Source organism: Nanorana parkeri, unplaced genomic scaffold (assembly GCF_000935625.1).
Source record: "Nanorana parkeri isolate BGI_ZX_2015 unplaced genomic scaffold, ASM93562v1 scaffold2726, whole genome shotgun sequence".
Lineage (NCBI taxonomy): Eukaryota > Metazoa > Chordata > Amphibia > Anura > Dicroglossidae > Nanorana > Nanorana parkeri.
In genome coordinates this window covers 70,454-90,899 of record NW_017308994.1, presented here as the reverse complement: position 1 = coordinate 90,899, position 20,446 = coordinate 70,454, and the positions used below count along the sequence as shown (strand labels likewise).

General features: G+C 50.5%; 1 protein-coding gene across 1 annotated transcript in view; it reads left to right on the top strand.

Moving 5' to 3' along the window:
- The window catches only part of HSPG2 (heparan sulfate proteoglycan 2), a 95,713-nt gene that overhangs the window by 16,026 nt on the left and 59,241 nt on the right, over window positions 1–20,446 (top strand). Inside the window, exons 17-48 of the mRNA XM_018574083.1 lie at window positions 1,192–1,339; window positions 2,064–2,191; window positions 2,281–2,367; window positions 2,473–2,521; window positions 2,973–2,976; window positions 3,093–3,160; window positions 3,365–3,505; window positions 3,612–3,794; window positions 3,880–4,059; window positions 5,532–5,650; window positions 5,727–5,838; window positions 5,944–6,057; window positions 6,137–6,258; window positions 6,468–6,554; window positions 7,087–7,136; window positions 7,412–7,497; window positions 7,577–7,717; window positions 7,859–8,050; window positions 10,189–10,227; window positions 11,182–11,286; window positions 12,239–12,511; window positions 12,739–12,828; window positions 13,231–13,314; window positions 14,815–14,907; window positions 15,325–15,405; window positions 15,513–15,743; window positions 16,225–16,338; window positions 16,682–16,809; window positions 18,989–19,075; window positions 19,361–19,419; window positions 19,504–19,671; window positions 20,127–20,237. Coding sequence (XP_018429585.1) covers window positions 1,192–1,339; window positions 2,064–2,191; window positions 2,281–2,367; window positions 2,473–2,521; window positions 2,973–2,976; window positions 3,093–3,160; window positions 3,365–3,505; window positions 3,612–3,794; window positions 3,880–4,059; window positions 5,532–5,650; window positions 5,727–5,838; window positions 5,944–6,057; window positions 6,137–6,258; window positions 6,468–6,554; window positions 7,087–7,136; window positions 7,412–7,497; window positions 7,577–7,717; window positions 7,859–8,050; window positions 10,189–10,227; window positions 11,182–11,286; window positions 12,239–12,511; window positions 12,739–12,828; window positions 13,231–13,314; window positions 14,815–14,907; window positions 15,325–15,405; window positions 15,513–15,743; window positions 16,225–16,338; window positions 16,682–16,809; window positions 18,989–19,075; window positions 19,361–19,419; window positions 19,504–19,671; window positions 20,127–20,237 — 3,674 coding nt within the window. The remainder of the gene's footprint in view (window positions 1–1,191; window positions 1,340–2,063; window positions 2,192–2,280; window positions 2,368–2,472; window positions 2,522–2,972; window positions 2,977–3,092; window positions 3,161–3,364; window positions 3,506–3,611; window positions 3,795–3,879; window positions 4,060–5,531; window positions 5,651–5,726; window positions 5,839–5,943; window positions 6,058–6,136; window positions 6,259–6,467; window positions 6,555–7,086; window positions 7,137–7,411; window positions 7,498–7,576; window positions 7,718–7,858; window positions 8,051–10,188; window positions 10,228–11,181; window positions 11,287–12,238; window positions 12,512–12,738; window positions 12,829–13,230; window positions 13,315–14,814; window positions 14,908–15,324; window positions 15,406–15,512; window positions 15,744–16,224; window positions 16,339–16,681; window positions 16,810–18,988; window positions 19,076–19,360; window positions 19,420–19,503; window positions 19,672–20,126; window positions 20,238–20,446) is intronic.

Sequence of the window (20,446 nt, the reverse complement as noted above, 5' to 3'; positions counted from 1 at the left end):
GGGGGGGAGTAGTATATTTTTATCAGTGATCTAGTACACATCATTCTCTGCCTTGTCTATACCTGGTATGTACAACCCATGGGTCACTACTCCACGCTGGGGCAGAAGACAATGAGAGAGACTCTTCCACTGCAAGCTATTATTATAATCCATGGACATGTGCGGGAGCTTGTATCCCCTGACGTAATGATGATGCATGGTGGGAGAGTAGTCCCCACATGCTATTACAATGGTGGGTCCAAAAGATTAATGATATGTTGGCACCTCTGGACTCCAGACACCAACTCCAGACACCAACTTCCCCGTGCCTCATTGGATGGAGGTTGTCCATCTCACCAGTGGACATCCATCTTCCCAGTGCTGCGTTGGATGGAGGTTGTCCATCTTACCAGTGGACATCCATCTTCCCAGTGCTGCGTTGGATGGAGGTTGTCCATCTTACCAGTGGACATCCATCTTCCCAGTGCTGCGTTGGATGGAGGTTGTCCATCTTACCAGTGGACATCCATCTTCCCAGTGCTGCGTTGGATGGAGGCTGTCCATCTTACCAGTGGTCATCCATCTTCCCAGTGCTGCATTGGATGGAGGTTGTCCATCTCACCAGTGGTCATCCATCTTCCCAGTGCTGCGTTGGATGGAGGATGTTTATCTTACCAGTGGACATCCATCTTACCAGTGCTGCGTTGGATGGAGGTTGTCCATCTTCCCAGTGCTGCATTGGATGGAGGACATCCATCAAATGGACTTGCATCTTCTGAGTGCCTCATTGGATGGAGGATTCAGGAGGAGGGTGGCTGGCAGTGGCCAAATAAATTAGTGCAGCTTGGGCACCTTAAAATATTGGGGTGTGCTGCTGATGTTCTGCTAATTTTGGGGTCCTGAAAAGGTTGAGTACCTCCGCACCATACAATGGCCAATGGGTGCCCCCGTGGAGCCTCCCTGTGCAGCACCTTTTAACTATTAAATGACCGCATGGTGCCCTACAGGTATAGATTTCCTGTGATTTAATGGGACAACTTATGATAACCCCCCTCCCCCCACACACACACCCCACACACCCCACACACATGCACACACACGCGCACCACACACTGCACACACACACACACACACGTACGCACACACACAAAGTTCTCATTGTGTTGTCATGATGTGAAGACAGGAAGATGATTTGATGACTCCTCATTTCAGGTGCCCCGCGGGGTATTCAGGCCTCTCCTGCGAGGTTTGTTCCCCACAGTTTGAGCGCGTTCCTGGAGGACCTTTCCTGGGCACCTGCTCTGGATGCAACTGCAATGGCCACGCCAGATCCTGCGACTCTGAGAGCGGCTACTGCATAGTAAGTGACACGTGGCCTCAGTAGGTGAAGGTCACCACTTCCTGCAGGTGGCATACCACGGCTCTGGCTGTGTTTGGGATTGTATGATTTGGGGTGCCGTGATGTACAGGCCAGGCATTCTGCAGGCTCATTGCTGTCTCTGGACTCAAGTGACACGAAGCCGCAGTCCTACCCAACCTTCAGAATGAATACTGTGAAGGTTCTCCTATATCCAGGTCATAGTAGAGCTTGTAGTCGTCAATCATATTAGACTGGACATGTCCTCGTGGCCTCCTCGGCTCCTAGGAGTGTTAGGACATAGCTCGGTATTTACATCTACACGGATCACTCCATCACCTTCATCCAGACCCCATGAGGCCATACAAATTGTCACCCCCGGCTATGTGATTGATGGAGCCGCGGTGATTGGATTGTGAAAATAGAACGGGGACGTTCCCATCATGTTCCTGGACGTCTGCCTTGGCACCTTCCGTGGTGATTGGATGGATGTGATGGAGGGTCCTGTGTGGATATATATGGCGGGGGGTGTTCTGATGAGTGATGAAGCCTCTATAACATGACAGGACAAGTCCACGTGGATGTGACTTCTACCGGCCAATGTTCTGGTGGGTTCCAGAACCATGAAAGTGCATGGAGGGACCTTTCTTACTTGATCACGGTTGCAGTGTTGGCTGATGGAGGGTATTGTTGGGGTGAACGCTCAGAATTGTGTTTCCTCCTCTAGAACTGCCAACACAACACGGAGGGGCCGCAGTGCAACAAATGTAAGGCCGGCTTCTTCGGAGACCCCACTAAAGGAACGGCCGATGCCTGCCGACCTTGTCCGTGCCCTCTGATGGACCCGACACGCAGGTGAGCCGCCACCGACATGTGTACGGTGTAATGAGATGATTGTGTGATGTTCTGATCCCTCACGTCTGGTCTCCTGCTCCCCACTCCAGGTACTCGGACACGTGTTTCCTGGACACAGACAGTCAGCCAACATGTGACAACTGTGCCGAGGGTTACACCGGGCGGCGTTGTGAGAGGTAACGCCCATCTCACGTGTATTGCTTTGTCTGTCTGGATATTTCAGTGCCATATCCGGTGTTTACGCGGCACGTTGTATGATGACGGTGCGCTCTTCATTCCAGGTGTGCGGTCGGGTACGAAGGTGACCCAATGAGACCTGGCGGGCGATGTGTGAAAACCAACGGTTAGTACTGACTCCTCCCCCTCTGCGAATGGACCTCCTCCTGACTCCGCCGCCTCTCCCGACAGACCTCCATTTTGTGCGGACGTTACTGGTGCCGCGTCTCATATAAAACGAGTCTGGAGGTCAGAGAAGCATTTGGTGCCGTTATGTGATCCCGGCGCCGCCCTGAAATGCGTCGCCTCACCGCCGCAGCCCTGAGATTTCCTACAACTGACCAACGTCTCGCATGTTCCTTCTCTGCAAAATGGCACCCAAAAGGCCCCGTGTGGCCGAATCGCACCGAGACGTCCCATTTCCTGTCTGTGTGATTGGCTTCTCAGAGCTGGAAGTCAGCTTGGAGGCATCCCCTGCATCAGGCATTTCCTTTTATCATAGTAAATGATGTAGAAGATCCTTTTATTACAGCAGTGAGATTGTTCACAGGTGGTGATAACGAAGGAACGTCCTGGGCAGTGTGCCGCTGTACTTCTATAGAGAATCTTTCATAGAACATTTATCTGTACAGAAATAAAATGGATCCTTTTGTTTTGTGTACTGATCGCTGTCTGTATCCCGCAGCCGCCGACACGGGAATATGTGATGATCGGGGCAGCGCCGTCTCCTCTTCGAGTGCTTGTGTATGTAAGGTGAGCGGCTGTCCGTTCCCGGGACACAGGATATTTACTACTGGATTTCCCCATCACTTCCTGTCCTGGAGACACACCCGGAAGTGGGAGGAAATCTACCTAAACTGATGGAATTCTCTGTCACCGAAGAGGTGTCCCCATTAGGAGATTTCCCCTCTGTTGGTGACTCGTGGCCGACGCTCTTTGTTTCCTTCTCTTCCTCAGCCTCACGTCTCAGGGAAGTTGTGCAATGAATGTAAAAGTGGAACTTTCTACCTCAGCGAGCGGAACCCGGACGGCTGCTTGAAGTGCTTCTGTATGGGAGTGACGCGGCAATGTTCCAGCTCCTACTGGAACCGGCACCAGGTACTGATTGTCCACAAGGGGGGGATGTCATGAAGACGTCTCAGGACTCTGACATTGATCAATGACCTTTGCTTCCATTCATTGTATGTTCTCCATTGTTCTACAGGTCCGCGCAACGTACGGCAGCCACGAGAGGGCGCCATTTTCCATCACCAATATTGCCAGCACCACCACAATCCGTGAGGGCATCAGCGTGACGAGTCCATCAGAGCTGACATTTGGCTCCTTCAACAATATCCCCCAGGACACCTACTTCTGGGTGCTGCCGGAGAGCTTCAAGGGAGACAAGGTAAGATTCGTGGGGGCACTGAGAGGGACAAGAATGTAGATTGTGGTGAATGTTTCCCAATGTGACACTCAACCTCATCTTCCAGGTCACATCATATGGTGGGGAACTGCGCTACACCATCACCTATGAGGCCACCTACGGGGCCCAGTCTCTGGATACCCAGCCTTACGTCGTTCTCCAGGGAAATGGCATCTTCCTGGAACATTACGCTGATGTCAGAAGTTCTCCTGGATTCCCCATCACCATCACCGTTCCCTTCCGAGAGGTAAGACGAAACCTCCCCAATGGTGGAGATGTAAGTCAGCCCAGAAATCCACATTAGATGAATAAATGTTCTGAGAAGATGATCCAGCTGGGTTATGGTGAGGAGGCACCAAGGAAGTGACCTCTTCAATGATGGGACATTACGGCCGGGTTATGGGGAGGAGGCACCAAGGAAGTGATCTCTTCAATGATGGGACATTACGGCTGGGTTATGGGGAGGAGGCACCAAGGAAGTGAGCTCCTTAATGATGGGACATTATGGCTGGGTTATGGGGAGGAGGAACCAAGAAAGTGACCTCCTTAATGATGGGACATTACAGCTTATTTATGGGGAGGAGGCACCATGGAAGTGAACTCTTCAATTTTGGGACATTACGGCCGGGTTATGGTGAGGAGGTGCCAAGGAAGGAAGTGACCTCATCAATGGTGGGATATTACGGCCGAGTTATGGTGAGGAGATACCAAGGAAGTGACCTCTTCAATGATGTGACATTACGGCCGGGTTATGGTGAGGAGGTGCCAAGGAAGGAAGTGACCTCATCAATGGTGGGATATTACGGCTGAGTTATGGTGAGGGGGCACCAAGGAAGTGACCTCTTCAATGATGGGACATTACGGCCGGGTTACGGTGAGGAGATACCAAGGAAGTGATCTCTTCAATGATGGGACATTATGGCCGGGTTATGGTGAGGAGATACCAAGGAAGTGACCTCTTCAATGATGGGACAATACGGCTGGGTTATGGTGAGGGGGCACCAAGGAAGGAAGTGACCTCTTCAATGATGGGACAATACGGCCGGGTTATGGTGAGGGGGCACCAAGGAAGGAAGTGACCTCTTCAATGATGGGACATTACGGCTGAGTTATGGTGAGGCGGTACCAAGGAAGGAAGTGACCTCTTCAATGATAAGACATTACGGCTGGGTTATGGTGAGGTGGTACCAAGGAAGGAAGTGACCTCTTCAATGATGGGACATTATGGCCGGGTTATGGTGAGGGGGCACCAAGGAAGTGATCTCTTCAATGATGGGACATTACGGCTGGGTTATGGTGAGGTGGTACCAAGGAAGGAAGTGACCTCTTCAATGATGGGACATTATGGCTGGGTTATGGTGAGGAGATACCAAGGAAGGAAGTGACCTCTTCAATGATGGGACATTACGGCTGGGTTATGGTGAGGTGGTACCAAGGAAGGAAGTGACCTCTTCAATGATAGGACATTATGGCCGGGTTATGGTGAGGCGGTACCAAGGAAGGAAGTGACCTCTTCAATGATGGGACATTACGGCTGGGTTATGGTGAGGCGGTACCAAGGAAGTGACATTACTTATATCGGAAGATCTTTACACACCATTAGCAGTTTTAGGGTCACCAATGTGCCGGAACATTTCCAATTGTCATCCTGTCTGTGCATTGTAATTTAAGGGCCGGTAAAGAAGATCACATCTAATATACAATTTCTATTCATGGCAGCGTTTCTGGCGGAGGACAGATGGTCAGGATGCTACACGTGAGCACTTGCTAATGGCTCTGGCAGATATTGATGTTCTGATGATCCGGGCGTCGTATGCGGACAGGATGGTGGAAAGTCGGTAAGGGGCCGGTGTCATCGTACGGTAGAGATGTAACCTTGGGGTCCCCATGTATTCACTCTCTGTCTCTCCTCAGAATCTCCAATATCTATATGGACATCGCCGTTCCTCACTCTACGGGCCTGCAGCAGGCGGTGGAGGTGGAAGACTGTGCCTGCCCCATCGGCTACACGGGACCATCATGTCAGGTGTGTGGGGACTGTGTACCTAGCTTTGTGAATTGAGATCTACCGGTAGGCTCCATGCTTCTTCTCGGGCAGTAAGCTTCATCTTCTTGTCTGGACTTCCTGCAGGACTGTGACATTGGCTACACGCGATCTACCAGCGGTCTATATCTGGGCACATGTGAGCGCTGCCAGTGCAGTGGCCACTCTACAGAGTGTGACGGGGAGACGGGAGAGTGCCTGGTACGTTTCGGTTATATCAGTTTTCTACATGTCACCCGTTGTATCTGAATGAGCTGATCTGTAATCATTCGTCTTCCAGAACTGCCAGCACAACACTGAGGGACCCAAATGTGACCGCTGCAGACCGGGCTTTTATGGAGACCCAAGACGTGGAAGTCCCGGAGATTGCCAGCCTTGTCCATGCCAGGGCACATCAAGCCAGTAAGTTGGGGTTTCCTACAGTGGTCAGCCAGTGGGAGTTCTTCTAACTGCTAATCTTCCTTCAGGAATGGATTGGTTGCCAAGAGCGACAATGCTCGTCCCTTTCCTCATTTATTATACATACGGCCCATTGTGACCATACAGACGTTGTCTCGTGCTTCGGCGGGGGTCCAGAAACGGGTCTTACATGTGTCGTTGTCTTTGTCCAGGTACTATGGAACATGCTTCTTGGACTCCGATGGCCAGCCAACATGTGACTCTTGTCCCTCTGGTTACCTTGGACGCCAGTGTGAAAGGTAAACGGCATCCATCAAGCTTTTATCTTCAGTACCCCGGGAGAGAGCTCATGGTAGCTGCAGGCAAATGGTTGTCATCGTGACAATGAGGATTCAGTCTCAGGCCTCGTTCACACCTGAATGTTTTGTAGCGCGTTCTACGCTCGACGAACGCTCTACAAAACGCTCAAACATCTAAATCCCATTGTATTCAATGGGTCTAATTCCCACCTCGGCGTATTTCCGGCCGTCCCTAACGCGCTACAAAACGGCCCACGCCTGAAAAGGTACAGGTACTACTTTGGGCCGTTTTTGTTGCGCGTTTCCATTGGGATACAGCCAAGTAGCCCTCGGAAACGCGCGTTTGTCACGCGATTTTTTTACCGCGAATCGTGGGACAGACGCGCATATGCAATACGCCTAGGTGTGAACAAGACCTCAGGCTTATCCCCGAATATGTACTAATATGTCATATCTCATACAATGTGAGGCTGATGTTTTGTCCCGTGAAGACCCAATGATAAGAATATTCATCAGAACATTATCATTCCAGGTGTGCTCCGGGTTACCAGGGAGATCCATCTCGAGGACAGCCCTGCACAGGTACGATCCTGGCCCCATATTACTCTGTCACAGCACACGTTATACTCCGAGGGGGCCACTTATTGGATGACGGAAATACTTACAACATGTTTGGTAACAAAGTTGGAGAACTTTAGAGACTTTGTGTGTAAAATTTGATTTCATCATGGTCAAAATTTGGAAAAAATGGAGAAGCGGAAGGAGATTGATGACGTTGACATTGGACATTCACTGATGTTTCTGTTCTCACCTTTTAATAAATCGGGTTCTTTATCTCTGCTTTCCAGCAGGTCCAGGTCCCGGTCCCGTTCCGAGCTGCCAGTGTGATCTGAGGGGCAGCATCAGTAACACATGTGATGCCCGCCGCCAGTGCCCATGTAAAGTAAGTATGAGCGCCTGTACCGGAATCCCTTTCCTGCTGTCACATGACTGGGCCTCACCCCTCTCTCTATTTCTTCCAGGCTCATGTAGAGGGATTGTCATGCAGCACCTGCCGCCCCAACCATTTCTACCTCAACGTGGACAATCCAGATGGCTGCCTGCCCTGTTTCTGTATGGGGGTCACCCAGCAATGTACCAGCTCCAGCTACCACCGAGAACTGGTCAGACTATGACACCATATTGTCATGTGTTATGTGATAAGTTGTGTTCTTAGTACACGCGTGCTGAGTATTTATAATGTACAGATGTTGCGTGTGCTGAGTCATAGACATGTTCCTTTTTTTTTTTTTCTTCCATTCCAGATCACCAGCCCATTCCTACCTGGAAATTTCCAGAACTTTGCCCTGGTGAACCGCCAGCGCAGCACCCGTATCACAACAGGATTCACAGTGGAGATGTCCATTCATGGGCCGCAACTCTCCTACCGCCAATTTGACCAGCTGGGCCAGGAGTCCTTCTACTGGCAGCTACCAGAGAACTACCAGGGGGATAAGGTAACCCACCATGGGCAGGGATCGCCCTGAGGAGTGTACAGGGATCCACCTCAGATCACTGCAGTAACCGGAGTGTGTGTGGTAGCACCAAATGGAAACATGTTCTTCTCGGCAGTCAGTAGTGTGTCTCCATGACGCCAAGAATGGCCAATAAAATTCAATTGTCATTAGCCGTGAGGGAAGTTTAGGATAAAGGGAGAAAACCTTCTGTGCCGAGCATGTGTGTCCATGTGTCTGGACAGGCTGCATGGGGCTATGCTGAGACGATGATGATGGTGATGATGACACAAGTCAGGTGTGATTATCACTAGAAATGACCTCAATATTGACCATCCTAGAAGTGTCTGATCATACTGATCAATAGGGAAGGTGGGAGGGGCCAAGCTAACCAGGAACCTAGTATTTCAGCTGCCTTTGCCTCCAAATCTGCAGAGCAGATGGTGACCATGGTATAGCAGATGGTGACCATGGTATAACAGATGGTGACCAGGGTATAGCAGATGGTGACCATGGTATAGCAGATGGTGACCATGGCATAGCAGATGGTGACCATGGTATAGCAGATGGTGACCATGGTATAACAGATGGTGACCAGGGTATAGCAGATGGTGACCATGGTATAGCAGATGGTGACCATAGTATAGCAGATCAGATGGACCCATGGTAGAGCAGATGGACCCATGGTAGAGCAGATGGACCCATGGTAAAGCAGATGGTGATCATGGTATAGCAGATGGGGACCCATGGTATAGCAGATGGTGACCATGGTATAGCAGATGGTGACCATGGTATAGCAGATGGTGACCATAGTATAGCAGATCAGATGGACCCATGGTAGAGCAGATGGACCCATGGTAGAGCAGATGGTGACCATGGTATAGTAGATGGTGACCATGGTATAGCAGATCAGATGGACCCATGGTAGAGCAGATGGACCCATGGTAGAGCAGATGGACCCATGGTAGATCAGATGGACCCATGGTAGATCAGATGGACCCATGGTAGATCAGATGGACCCATGGTAGATCAGATGGACCCATGGTAGAGCAGATGGACCCATGGTAGAGCAGATGGACCCATGGTAGAGCAGATGGACCCATGGTAGATCAGATGGACCCATGGTAGATCAGATGGACCCATGGTAGATCAGATGGACCCATGGTAGATCAGATGGACCCATGGTAGATCAGATGGACCCATGGTAGATCAGATGGACCCATGGTAGATCAGATGGACCCATGGTAGATCAGATGGACCCATGGTAGAGCAGATGGACCCATGGTAGAGCAGATGGACCCATGGTAGAGCAGATGGACCCATGGTAGATCAGATGGACCCATGGTAGATCAGATGGACCCATGGTAGATCAGATGGACCCATGGTAGATCAGATGGACCCATGGTAGATCAGATGGACCCATGGTAGATCAGATGGACCCATGGTAGATCAGATGGACCCATGGTAGATCAGATGGACCCATGGTAGATCAGATGGACCCATGGTAGATCAGATGGACCCATGGTAGAGCAGATGGACCCATGGTAGAGCAGATGGACCCATGGTAGAGCAGATGGACCCATGGTAGATCAGATGGACCCATGGTAGATCAGATGGACCCATGGTAGATCAGATGGACCCATGGTAGATCAGATGGACCCATGGTAGAGCAGATGGACCCATGGTAGAGCAGATGGACCCATGGTAGAGCAGATGGACCCATGGTAGAGCAGATGGACCCATGGTAGATCAGATGGACCCATGGTAGATCAGATGGACCCATGGTAGATCAGATGGACCCATGGTAGATCAGATGGACCCATGGTAGATCAGATGGACCCATGGTAGATCAGATGGACCCATGGTAGAGCAGATGGGGACAATGGTATAGTACATTGCTGGGGTTTGTGATCGGTTCGCTGTATTATGTACATTAGATTTCTGTTTGGGATGTGAAGTGAATATAGAGCAGAGAGCACAATATGTCTCTGGTATGAAGAAATACCGAGCAATGTACCGGCCTCAACGGATCTCCTGGTAACACTGCAGTTTTCATGCTATCACTGACTGCTCCATGTCTAACTTTGACGTTGTCTACTTTTCACACTTTTATCTCTTTCTGTTGTCGCTCTGCCCTGCAGCGGGAGACGTACTTTGCACGGATGCGTCGGGCCCACAAGGTAGTGTGTGCATTGTATGGATGTGTGCTGACGGCTTTGTTCATTGCAGTGACGGCTTAACGAGCTCCTAACATTGCGGTTTTGGAAGTTTGGTATTGTTACTACATGGAAAGTTCAGCTGGATGTAACTCTTCCCAGATCCCCATTGTGGCTGAAATGGCCATCTTTGTACTCGGCAGCTGTAACTGAGAGTGGCTTGCTTACTGGTGTCATAGGACATGACAAGGCCAAGGCTTGTGACTTGTACTCTACACCCCATCCCTGGTGTGACCTTGTCCTATCTCCAGCATGCTGAGTGCCATTTGTTGGTCACCTCATCCTATCAGTTCAGCATGGTGAGTGCCATTTGTTGGTCACGTCGTCCTATCAGTTCAGCATGCTGAGTGCCATTTGTTGGTCACCTCGTCCTATCAGTGCAGCATGGTGAGTGCCAGTATATGGTCACCTCGTCCTATCAGTGCAGCATGGTGAGTGCTGTTTGTTGGTCACCTCGTCCTATCAGTGCAGCATGCTGAGTGCCATTTGTTGGTCACCTCGTCCTATCAGTTCAGCATGGTGAGTGCCAGTATATGGTCACCTCGTCCTATCAGTGCAGCATGCTGAGTGCCATTTGTTGGTCACCTCGTCCTATCAGTTCAGCATGCTGAGTGCCATTTGTTGGTCACCTCGTCCTATCAGTTCAGCATGGTGAGTGCCAGTATATGGTCACCTCGTCCTATCAGTGCAGCATGGTGAGTGCCAGTATATGGTCACCTCGTCCTATCAGTGCAGCATGGTGAGTGCCAGTATATGGTCACCTCGTCCTATCAGTGCAGCATGGTGAGTGTCATTAGTTGGTCACCTTGTCCTATCGGTTCAGCATGCTGAGTGTCATTAGTTGGTCACCTTGTCCTATCAGTTCAGCATGCTGAGTGCCATTAGAAGCAGATACATAAATTGCTCTCATACATCCAGCTGAATGACTCGTCACTGACAGAAGAGGAAATGCGTAAGAGAGTCGCTGCTGGAGACCTACAGGAACGTTTCAGCCCTCGTTCCAGATCCCGGCGCCAGGCCCAGGTACATGATTGGCCAATTCCTCCTACACCATGTCCCCACCTCATAGTCCTACAAGCAAGCAGAACCACTGACCTGACCCAGAGCAGACATGATGTTCTCCAATATCATTTATGATTTCCGTTTCTGTGTATCCCACTTGTATTCCTATAGTCCCTTTTCTTCCCTTCTCTTCTCTTCCCTTCTCTTCTCTTCCCTTCTCTTCCCTTATCATCCCTTCTCTTCTCTTACCTTCTCTTCTCTTCCCTTCTCTTCCGTTCTCTTCTCTTCCCTTCTCTTCTCTTCCGTTCTCTTCCCTTCTCTTACCTTCTCTTCTATTCCCTTCTCTTCTCTTCCCTTCTCTTCCCTTCTCTTTCCTTCTCTTCCCTTCTCTTCTCTTCCCTTATCTTCCGTTCTCTTCCCTTCTTCTCTTCCCTTATCATCCCTTCTCTTCCCTTCTCTTCCCTTCTCTTCCCTTCTCTTCCCTTCTCTTCCCTTCTCTTCTCTTCTCTTCTCTTCCCTTCTCTTCTCTTCTCTTCTCTTCTCTTCCCTTCTCTTCCCTTCCCTTCTCTTCCCTTCCCTTCCCTTCTCTTCCCTTCTCTTCCCTTCCCTTCTCTTCCCTTCTCTTCCCTTGCCTTCTCTTCCCTTCTCTTCCCTTCTCTTCCCTTGCCTTCTCTTCCATTCTCTTCCCTTCTCTTCTCTTCCCTTCTCTTCCCTTCCCTTCTCTTCTCTTCCCGTTTCCCTTTTCTTCCCTTCTCTTCCCTTCCCTTCTCTTCCCTTCTCTCCTCTTCCCTTCTCTTCCCTTCTCTTCCCTACTGTTCCCTTCTATTCCCTTCCCTTCCCTTCTCTTCCCTACTGTTCCCTTCTCTTCCCTTCCCTTCTCTTCCCTCCTCCTCCTTCTCTGATTTCTGCCTCCTTTCATTCTTGTGTCCTTCTCTTCTTGTCTCTCCTTCTCCACAATGGAACTCGTCTTCAGAAGGATAAGAGCCAGGAAGAGACTGACAATGACATTTGGAGCCTCTTGTCAAGTTTTTCTTCTAGTGGTTCCCATCAGCCCCCGACCTCTCTCCTCCCTGACAGTCACAATGTGTCTGAAGGAGGTTCTCCTCCTTCTTCATCCTTACACGGAGCTCCAGGTCCATCTCCTTCTTCTCATCAAACACAACAGAAAGCAAAGTCCAGGTCAGCCAGTCGTACCTTTCCACCGGTCGGGGCCCCTGGCCACTCACCCAGGAGAACAATGGATGAGGTATTGTGCTTCCCGCTCGCCTAGCATGATGTCATTGGTTTGGTGGATGTTGTCGGTATCTGAGTCCTGGATAACAGACTTGGTTTTGTGTTCTGTGGTCCCTCCGGCCTGTGTCTAGGCTGAGATTGTTTGATTGCTCACATTTCAGGGTTTGTGGGTTCAGCCTTGTGTTGGGCTGTGTGGTCATTACCAGATACCCCCATAATGCTTTATTTCAATACCTCAAGGCTCTAAGCGGAGATTCCCCTCGGTCATCCGGTCAGGATTCCTCCAACGTCCTCTATTCTCGCTCTCCGGGATTACGAGGGGCTGAGAAGGTATTTACAGAGCTTGGTGCGTGTGCGTGTTCCTTGCATGAGGTCTGCATGTCATATAGAGTTCATCTACAGGATGTAGAATTCTGGCTTGCAGTGCTGGGGACCTGGTTTCATTACTCAGCGGGGACACTTGCTGCGTAAAGGTTGTTTTCTTTCAATGTTTGGAAGGGTTTGGGATAATGAGTCCCTCGGACAGTTGAAGACACTTATTATTACACAGGGAGATGTGTGAGTGGTAAACCGTTACATACATATTCCTCCCTTGCCTGCTGCTGGTTGGTGTTGGACTCTGTCAGGATTTGGTCTCATTTTACTTCTTTCTGCTCGGGAACGCTGCTTTGCTGTATGTTGTTCTCTCCTAATCTTCTGTATTCTCCCTTTTATTGACTCTTCTTTTTTCAGTTCACTCTGATCTACAAGGGCTTCTCTCTGTTACCTGAGGGGGTTTTCTACTGGTCCTTACCTAAAGCTTTCCTTGGGGATAAGGTAATGGAATACAAGACTCTAAAGTATCATGGATTGGTCAAGATGGTTCCATGGCTTTGACTGGTCCTCTCCCACTGATGAACCCATCCTTACCCATTGGTGAAATGGTTCTAAGCCATGGGTAACCTGGTCCTCGGCCATGGGTAACCTGCTCCTCAGCCATGGGTAACCTGCTCCTCAGCCATTGGTAACCTGCTCCTCAGCCATGGGTAACCTGCTCCTCAGCCATGGGTAACCTGCTCCTCAGCCATTGGTAACCTGCTCCTCAGCCATGGGTAACCTGCTCCTCAGCCATGGGTAACCTGCTCCTCAGCCATGGGTAACCTGCTCCTCAGCCATGGGTAACCTGCTCCTCAGCCATGGGTAACCTGCTCCTCAGCCATGGGTAACCTGCTCCTCAGCCATTGGTAACCTGCTCCTCAGCCATGGGTAACCTGCTCCTCAGCCATGGGTAACCTGCTCCTCAGCCATTGGTAACCTGCTCCTCAGCCATGGGTAACCTGCTCCTCAGCCATGGGTAACCTGCTCCTCAGCCATGGGTAACCTGCTCCTCAGCCATGGGTAACCTGCTCCTCAGCCATGGGTAACCTGCTCCTCAGCCATGGGTAACCTGCTCCTCAGCCATGGGTAACCTGCTCCTCAGCCATGGGTAACCTGCTCCTCAGCCATTGGTAACCTGCTCCTCAGCCATTGGTAACCTGCTCCTCCACAATTAGTGAATTGGTCCTCACCCTTTAATTAACTGGTCCTCAGCCATGGGTAACCTGGTCCTCAGCAATTAGTGAACTGATCCTCACCTATTGGTCCTCACCCTTTGATCAACTGGTCCTCACCTATAGGTGAACTGGGCCTCACCCATTGGTAAAATGGTCAGCCTTGGTGAATTGATCTTCAACTATTGGTCCACACTTATTGGAGAACTGGTCCTTAGCCAATGGTGAACTGTTCTTATGGAAATTGTCTGTTAGCTGCTCCTTCCTGGTCAGGCTCACAGGGCCGTTTGTATTCTATCAGGAAAAGCTTCTTCTGCTGATTTGATGATAAAATAAGTAACTAATCAGCTAGGATTTGACTGGAATACTTCGAGAAGGTCTACGATATATATGGCTATAGTCACAGAGAGAGTTCCGAGTATACAGATAGTCACAGTAGACAAAGTATGATCTCAATATAGAAGTGTAGATGTTATGGTAGAGTTCAGGTACAAGTCAGTCCAATGTGTAGCAGATGGTGTCACTGCCCAGGAACAATTCAGACCATCTCCACCCAAAGAATTATAAAAATGGTGCAAGGCGCCTGTAGTACACCTGACTGCACACTCTCCTCCCTCCCGGAGAAGTCATGTCTCTGGAGACCACTTCCTGGTACTGATGCCTAAACATATATAGATTCCATTGATATCTGCAAACATGAATAGAAGGGTATGCTGGTGCTCGTAGTTGTGTAGGTTCTCTGATCATCTTTCACCGATAGTGACACTGTGTCATTTGAATGTTTCAGGTGGCGTCGTACGGTGGCACCCTGCGCTACACGCTCAGCTACACGGCTGGAATTCGCGGCTCTCCGCTGCCCGATGCAGATGTTCAGATCATGGTATGATGAGCCAGTGATTAGGACGGGGAGTTATGTGGCTTCTCTTTGTGTCATTGTTCCAGGTGACGATACCGGGGACTGAGCACAATGGCGGCTTTCTTTAGATGTTGAGGGTGGATTTCCCTTTTTGTCCCCCTCATAAAATGGGAGACTTCCTCGTTGTGCACCCAGCGCCCACCTCCTATCCCCTCAAATATCAGATATATCTTCAAAATAGAAAGCGTCCTTCCCGGCCATTAGATCCAACTGTACACTGAGCTTTGCAATTGTCTGACAATGGGGGCCTGAGGGTGCGCATGGAGTGACTTCCCCACAAAGACTCTCGAGGAACCAACACCCGTTGTCATTAGTCATTTCTCAGGGTTCATCTCAGCAGAGACCCAACAAATATCATACAACATTCTTTCTGCCCGGCAGGGAAATGACATCACACTGGTTGCCTACCAGACTGAGCTGCGCCCTCGTGACATCAAGACCTTCGAGATCGCCTTCCGGGAGGTGAGGGACTTTGACTTCTCTGTGCGCTTTATCACAGACGTGAAGGAAATTCCGAGTACCAAGGAGCTCACCTGTTCCTCTAACCTTTCTCCGTCATCTCCTTTCAGAGTCAGTGGAAGCGTCCAGATGGGCAGCAGGCCACCCGAGAACATTTGTTGATGGCTCTGGCTGATCTCGATGAAATTCTTATCCGAGCCTCGTATTCCACCGACATGTTGTCCGCTAGTATCAGTGGTGTGAGTATGGAGACTGCCGGACCATCGTATACCAGCCTGCCGCAGGCTTTGGAGGTGGAGGAATGCCGCTGTCCTCCTGGGTACAAAGGCCTGTCCTGCCAGGTGAGACGGGTTGGGTTGGGTCTGAACGTTCTCCTGTTTTGTACACATTCTGCTTGTTGCCCCAACGTCCGCCGTGTCTGACCACCGACGCAGATATATATTACTATATGTACCATATGCTGTAGTTGGAACTCTTCTTTAAGCAAATGTTCCTTCTTGCCTTTCGGAGGGTCGTCACTTCCATCCCAACATTCTGGGAAAGTCCATGTCCAGTAAGTCCACCAATGACCACAAGGCCCAGAGAAAAGTAATCATCCATATTGCTGAGTACTTACCCCTACAGCCTTCTACTGCTAGCTGGGACTCGGCAATGCCATGTCTGTACTCCCTGAACCCCATTATAAATATGCTGCCTGTTCCAGGAGACCCCCATCTGATGCTCACCCGCACTTTCCTCAATCATTTCTGGTCATTGGACTTTTCCCTGTTGTCATCTGGCGATGTTCCACAGTGGGGTAACCACTCTCTCTTTCTGTGGCAGGACTGCGCCCCTGGATACACACGCACCGGAGGGGGTCTGTACCTCGGCCACTGTGAGCCCTGTGACTGCAATGGTCACTCCGAGACTTGCCACCCGGAGACTGGAGCTTGTACGGTGAGTGTGTACCATGTATGATACTATCCGGACTGCCCGTCCTTTATATACACATGTATCTTGTATGTAATGTATGCATTGCCTCTACCACACCATGTGCACACACGGGACGTACACACACAGTTGAGGTCAGTTGTCTCCCAAACACACAAAACCTCATTTATTAAAGTCTCTGAAATGAGAAATGTCCCTTTTCTTCCCATCGGCCAATCGGATTCCATCCCATAGTTGTAGTTCTATGTCTCTGTGTGACCTCCTGGTAAGGCTCATCCAGTCCATGTTCTGCCCGCTCCATCATGAAGTGTGAAACGTATTGACCGCTTTCATGTCTCTTGTGACTTAGAACTGTTTACATAACACGGGCGGAGAGTTCTGCGACAAGTGCGCGCCCGGCTTCTATGGCGATGCCTCGGCCGGAACTCCTGAGGACTGCCAACCTTGTGCGTGCCCGCTGACTGACCCAGAGAACCAGTAAGTGTCCTCAATCCATGGCGGAGACACAGCGTGAGGAAATCTTCTCTCCCAAGCGTTGCCCTGATCTCCGTCATTGTTCTGGGTGTATGTTGTGTTACATTTGTATTGTTCGGTTCTCTCTGCCCCCTCGTCTGGGTGTCCCTGTGACCAGCTTGGTTCCTCCAGAAGAGGCAGAGATGGTGACCTGCGGGGTGACCTCAGTGGGAACGAATCAGATGGCTGCGATTTACACACTTCCTTTTCCGATACAATCCATGTGAATAATTCTGCGCAGAGACATAACTCCGTGTATGAAATATAATAACAATTAGAAGTCGGAATATTCTCACTGGAATCTTCCATTTCTTGTATTTCTCTCTCTGCCGCCGTAATACAACGATGGAAACCCGCAGGAAGAGCCATAACAAAGCACAGAATAGCGGCCACCTCAATGTCTGACCCGTACCTAGCTCCTCCACCACCGAGACCCCCCACAGGAAGCTTCCCCAAAATACTTGGATCCTGAGTGCCATCATGTGGAACTTTCTCAGATGCTTGTAGATATTCCTGTGATGGATCCTGCTGGTGGGGAGTGAGGCGGAGATAGGAACAGATCCCATATAATGCCTTCCATGGAGTAGGTCCTGTATGGTGCCTTCCATGGAGCAGATCCCACATGGTAACTTTCATTGAGCATGTCCTGTATGGTACATTCCATGGAGGAGAACCTGTATAGTACCTTTTATTAAGTAGATGCCATATGGTTCCTTCCATAGAGTAGATCCCACCAGCTTTCCATGGAGCAGACTCTGTATGGTAACTTTTATGGAGCAGATCCCGTATGGTACTTTCCATGGAGCAGATCCTGTATGGCATCTTCCATGTAGCACACCCCTCTATGGCACCTTCCATGGAGCAGATCCTGTATGGCATCTTCCATGTAGCAGACCCCTGTATGGCACCTTCCATGGAGCAGATCCTGTATGGCACCTTCCATGGAGCAGACGCTGTATGGTACCTTCCATGGAGCTGATCCTGTATGGCACCTTCCATGGAGCAGACGCTGTATGGTACCTTCCATGGAGCAGATCCTGTATGGTACCTTCCATGGAGCAGATCCTGTATGGTACCTTCCATGGAGCAGATCCTGTATGGTACTTTCCATGGAGCAGATCCTGTATGGCACCTTCCATGGAGCAGACCCTATATGGTACCTTCAATGGAGCAGACCCTGTATGGTACTTTCCATGGAGCAGATCCTGTATGGTATCTTCCATGGAGCAGACCCTGTATGGTACCTTCCATGGAGCAGACCCTGTATGGTACCTTCCATGGAGCAGACCCTGTATGGTACCTTCCATGTAGCAGTCCCTGTATGGTACCTTCCATGGAGCAGATCCTGTATGGTACCTTCCATGGAGCAGATCCTGTATGGTACCTTCCATGGAGCAGATCCTGTATGGTACTTTCCATGGAGCAGATCCTGTATGGCACCTTCCATGGAGCAGACCCTATATGGTACCTTCAATGGAGCAGACCCTGTATGGTACTTTCCATGGAGCAGATCCTGTATGGTATCTTCCATGGAGCAGACCCTGTATGGTACCTTCCATGGAGCAGACCCTGTATGGTACCTTCCATGGAGCAGACCCTGTATGGTACCTTCCATGTAGCAGTCCCTGTATGGTATCTTCCATGGAGCAGATCCTGTATGGTATCTTCCATGGAGCAGACCCTGTATGGTACCTTCCATGGAGCAGACCCTGTATGGTACCTTCCATGTAGCAGACCCTGTATGGTATCTTCCAGGTAGCAGACCCTGCATGGTACCTTCCATGTAGCAGACCCTGTATGGTACCCTCCATGGAGCAGACCCTGCATGGTACCTTCCATGGAGCAGACCCTGTATGGTACCTTCGATGGAGCAGATCCCGTATGGTACCTTCCACGAAGCAGACCCTGTATGGTACCTTCCATGTAGCAGACCCTGTATGGTACCTTCCATGGAGCAGACCCCGTATGGTACCTTCCATGGAGCAGACCCCGTATGGTACCTTCCATGGAGTGATGTTTTGATACAAGTTCATTTGATGTATTGTAAATCTCTATATGTGGAAAGATGAAGCATTGTAGTCGGAGCGGACTCAGACTTTGATGGCAGACGTGTATCCCGATGTCCCTCTGTGATTTGTTTCAGGTTTTCTAAGACATGTGAGACGATGGGTACAGGGGGGTACCGCTGCACTTCCTGCCCTCCGGAATACGTGGGACAGTACTGTGAGAGGTGAGCCGGAGCACTCCGTGTCATTGTGTTGTTGGTAAATAATTGGTACTCGGGTGGGTAGTTCAGGTTACTTCCAGGTTTTGGTCTCGGAGAAGTCCAATGGTCACCTGACTTCCATGTATCTAGAAGAGGGGCCAGCCACCTTTATACATTAGGTGTCATATGACCGGTGCCGGAGAACAATGGCACTGGCAGGTCATGTGTTCCGGGGCAGCGCTAGGGATTGATTTTCGGGATATCTCCGGTTGTCTGACAATTTGTGTCCTCTGCCCTTCCGTCTCATAGATGTGCTCCTGGCTACACGGGGAGCCCCAACATCCGAGGACAGAAATGTCTTCCTGACGGTGAGTTCCGTGTGACGGGAGATCTGGTTCGTGTTCTGTGCGCGGTCGCGGTCACTGACGCTTCTTCTCTCCGCCATCTTTCAGACCGAAGATCTTCTTTTGTGGTCAGAATTCATCCCGACAAGAAGACGGCTGCGGTGGGTGAGAAGGTGACCCTGCACTGCCAGGGCACCGGAGATCCTCCTCACTACTACTTCTGGACACGAGAAGATGGGCGACCTCTTCCCAGCACCACCCAACTGATAGACAGAGGTAAGCAACATGGCCGCCGGGGGCCCCCCGAGGACTCCCCGGTACAAATGTATTGGGTGTCCCCTGGTGTGCTGGTACAGTGATATGAAAGCTCTTTATGGCACCCGACCGATGTCTCCTCAGCCCAGGCCGGGGGAGGGAGATGGAAGGAAAATGGCAGCAGTTTGTAACTATAGAGGGGCGTGCATGTGAGGGGGGCGTGCATGTGGGGGGCGTGCATGTCGGGGGTCGTCAGTTGCACGGCACATAACACGTCCCAATAGACAACCCCGCCTACTATCATTAGGAAGCCTCCAGTCAGTGCCGGCTTCCTCTCTATTGACTCTGAACCCCGGAATGTAGCTGACGGTTGATGTGCTGGGTGTCCCTCCAAGGCGGGCTGAAATACGAGGCTGTCGGAGGTCAGGATGTGTGTGTGAGCAGCTAGTCATGTCTGTATCCTGTGTCTCTTTCAGGAGAGAGCTTACATTTCCCCAGCGTTCAGACTTCGGATTCCGGCGTCTACATCTGCACCTGCCGCAACTACCAATTCGCCAACACCAGCCGGGCGGAGGTCACCGTGCAAGGTGAATGTTCTCATCATGGGTGACCTCGGGTAGGAGCAGGTCATTGTACTGTGGTAGAGGGGATGATGGGAGTGATCACCGAGAGGAGGAGGAAGAAGAATCCGCATCATCTCCATACATCACATGGATTCTTCAAGTGCAGCTCCACTCCAAACTTTTGTTCTGGATAGGGGGGGGGGGGTAGAAGCTCTGCTGGCTCTCTGTCCCCG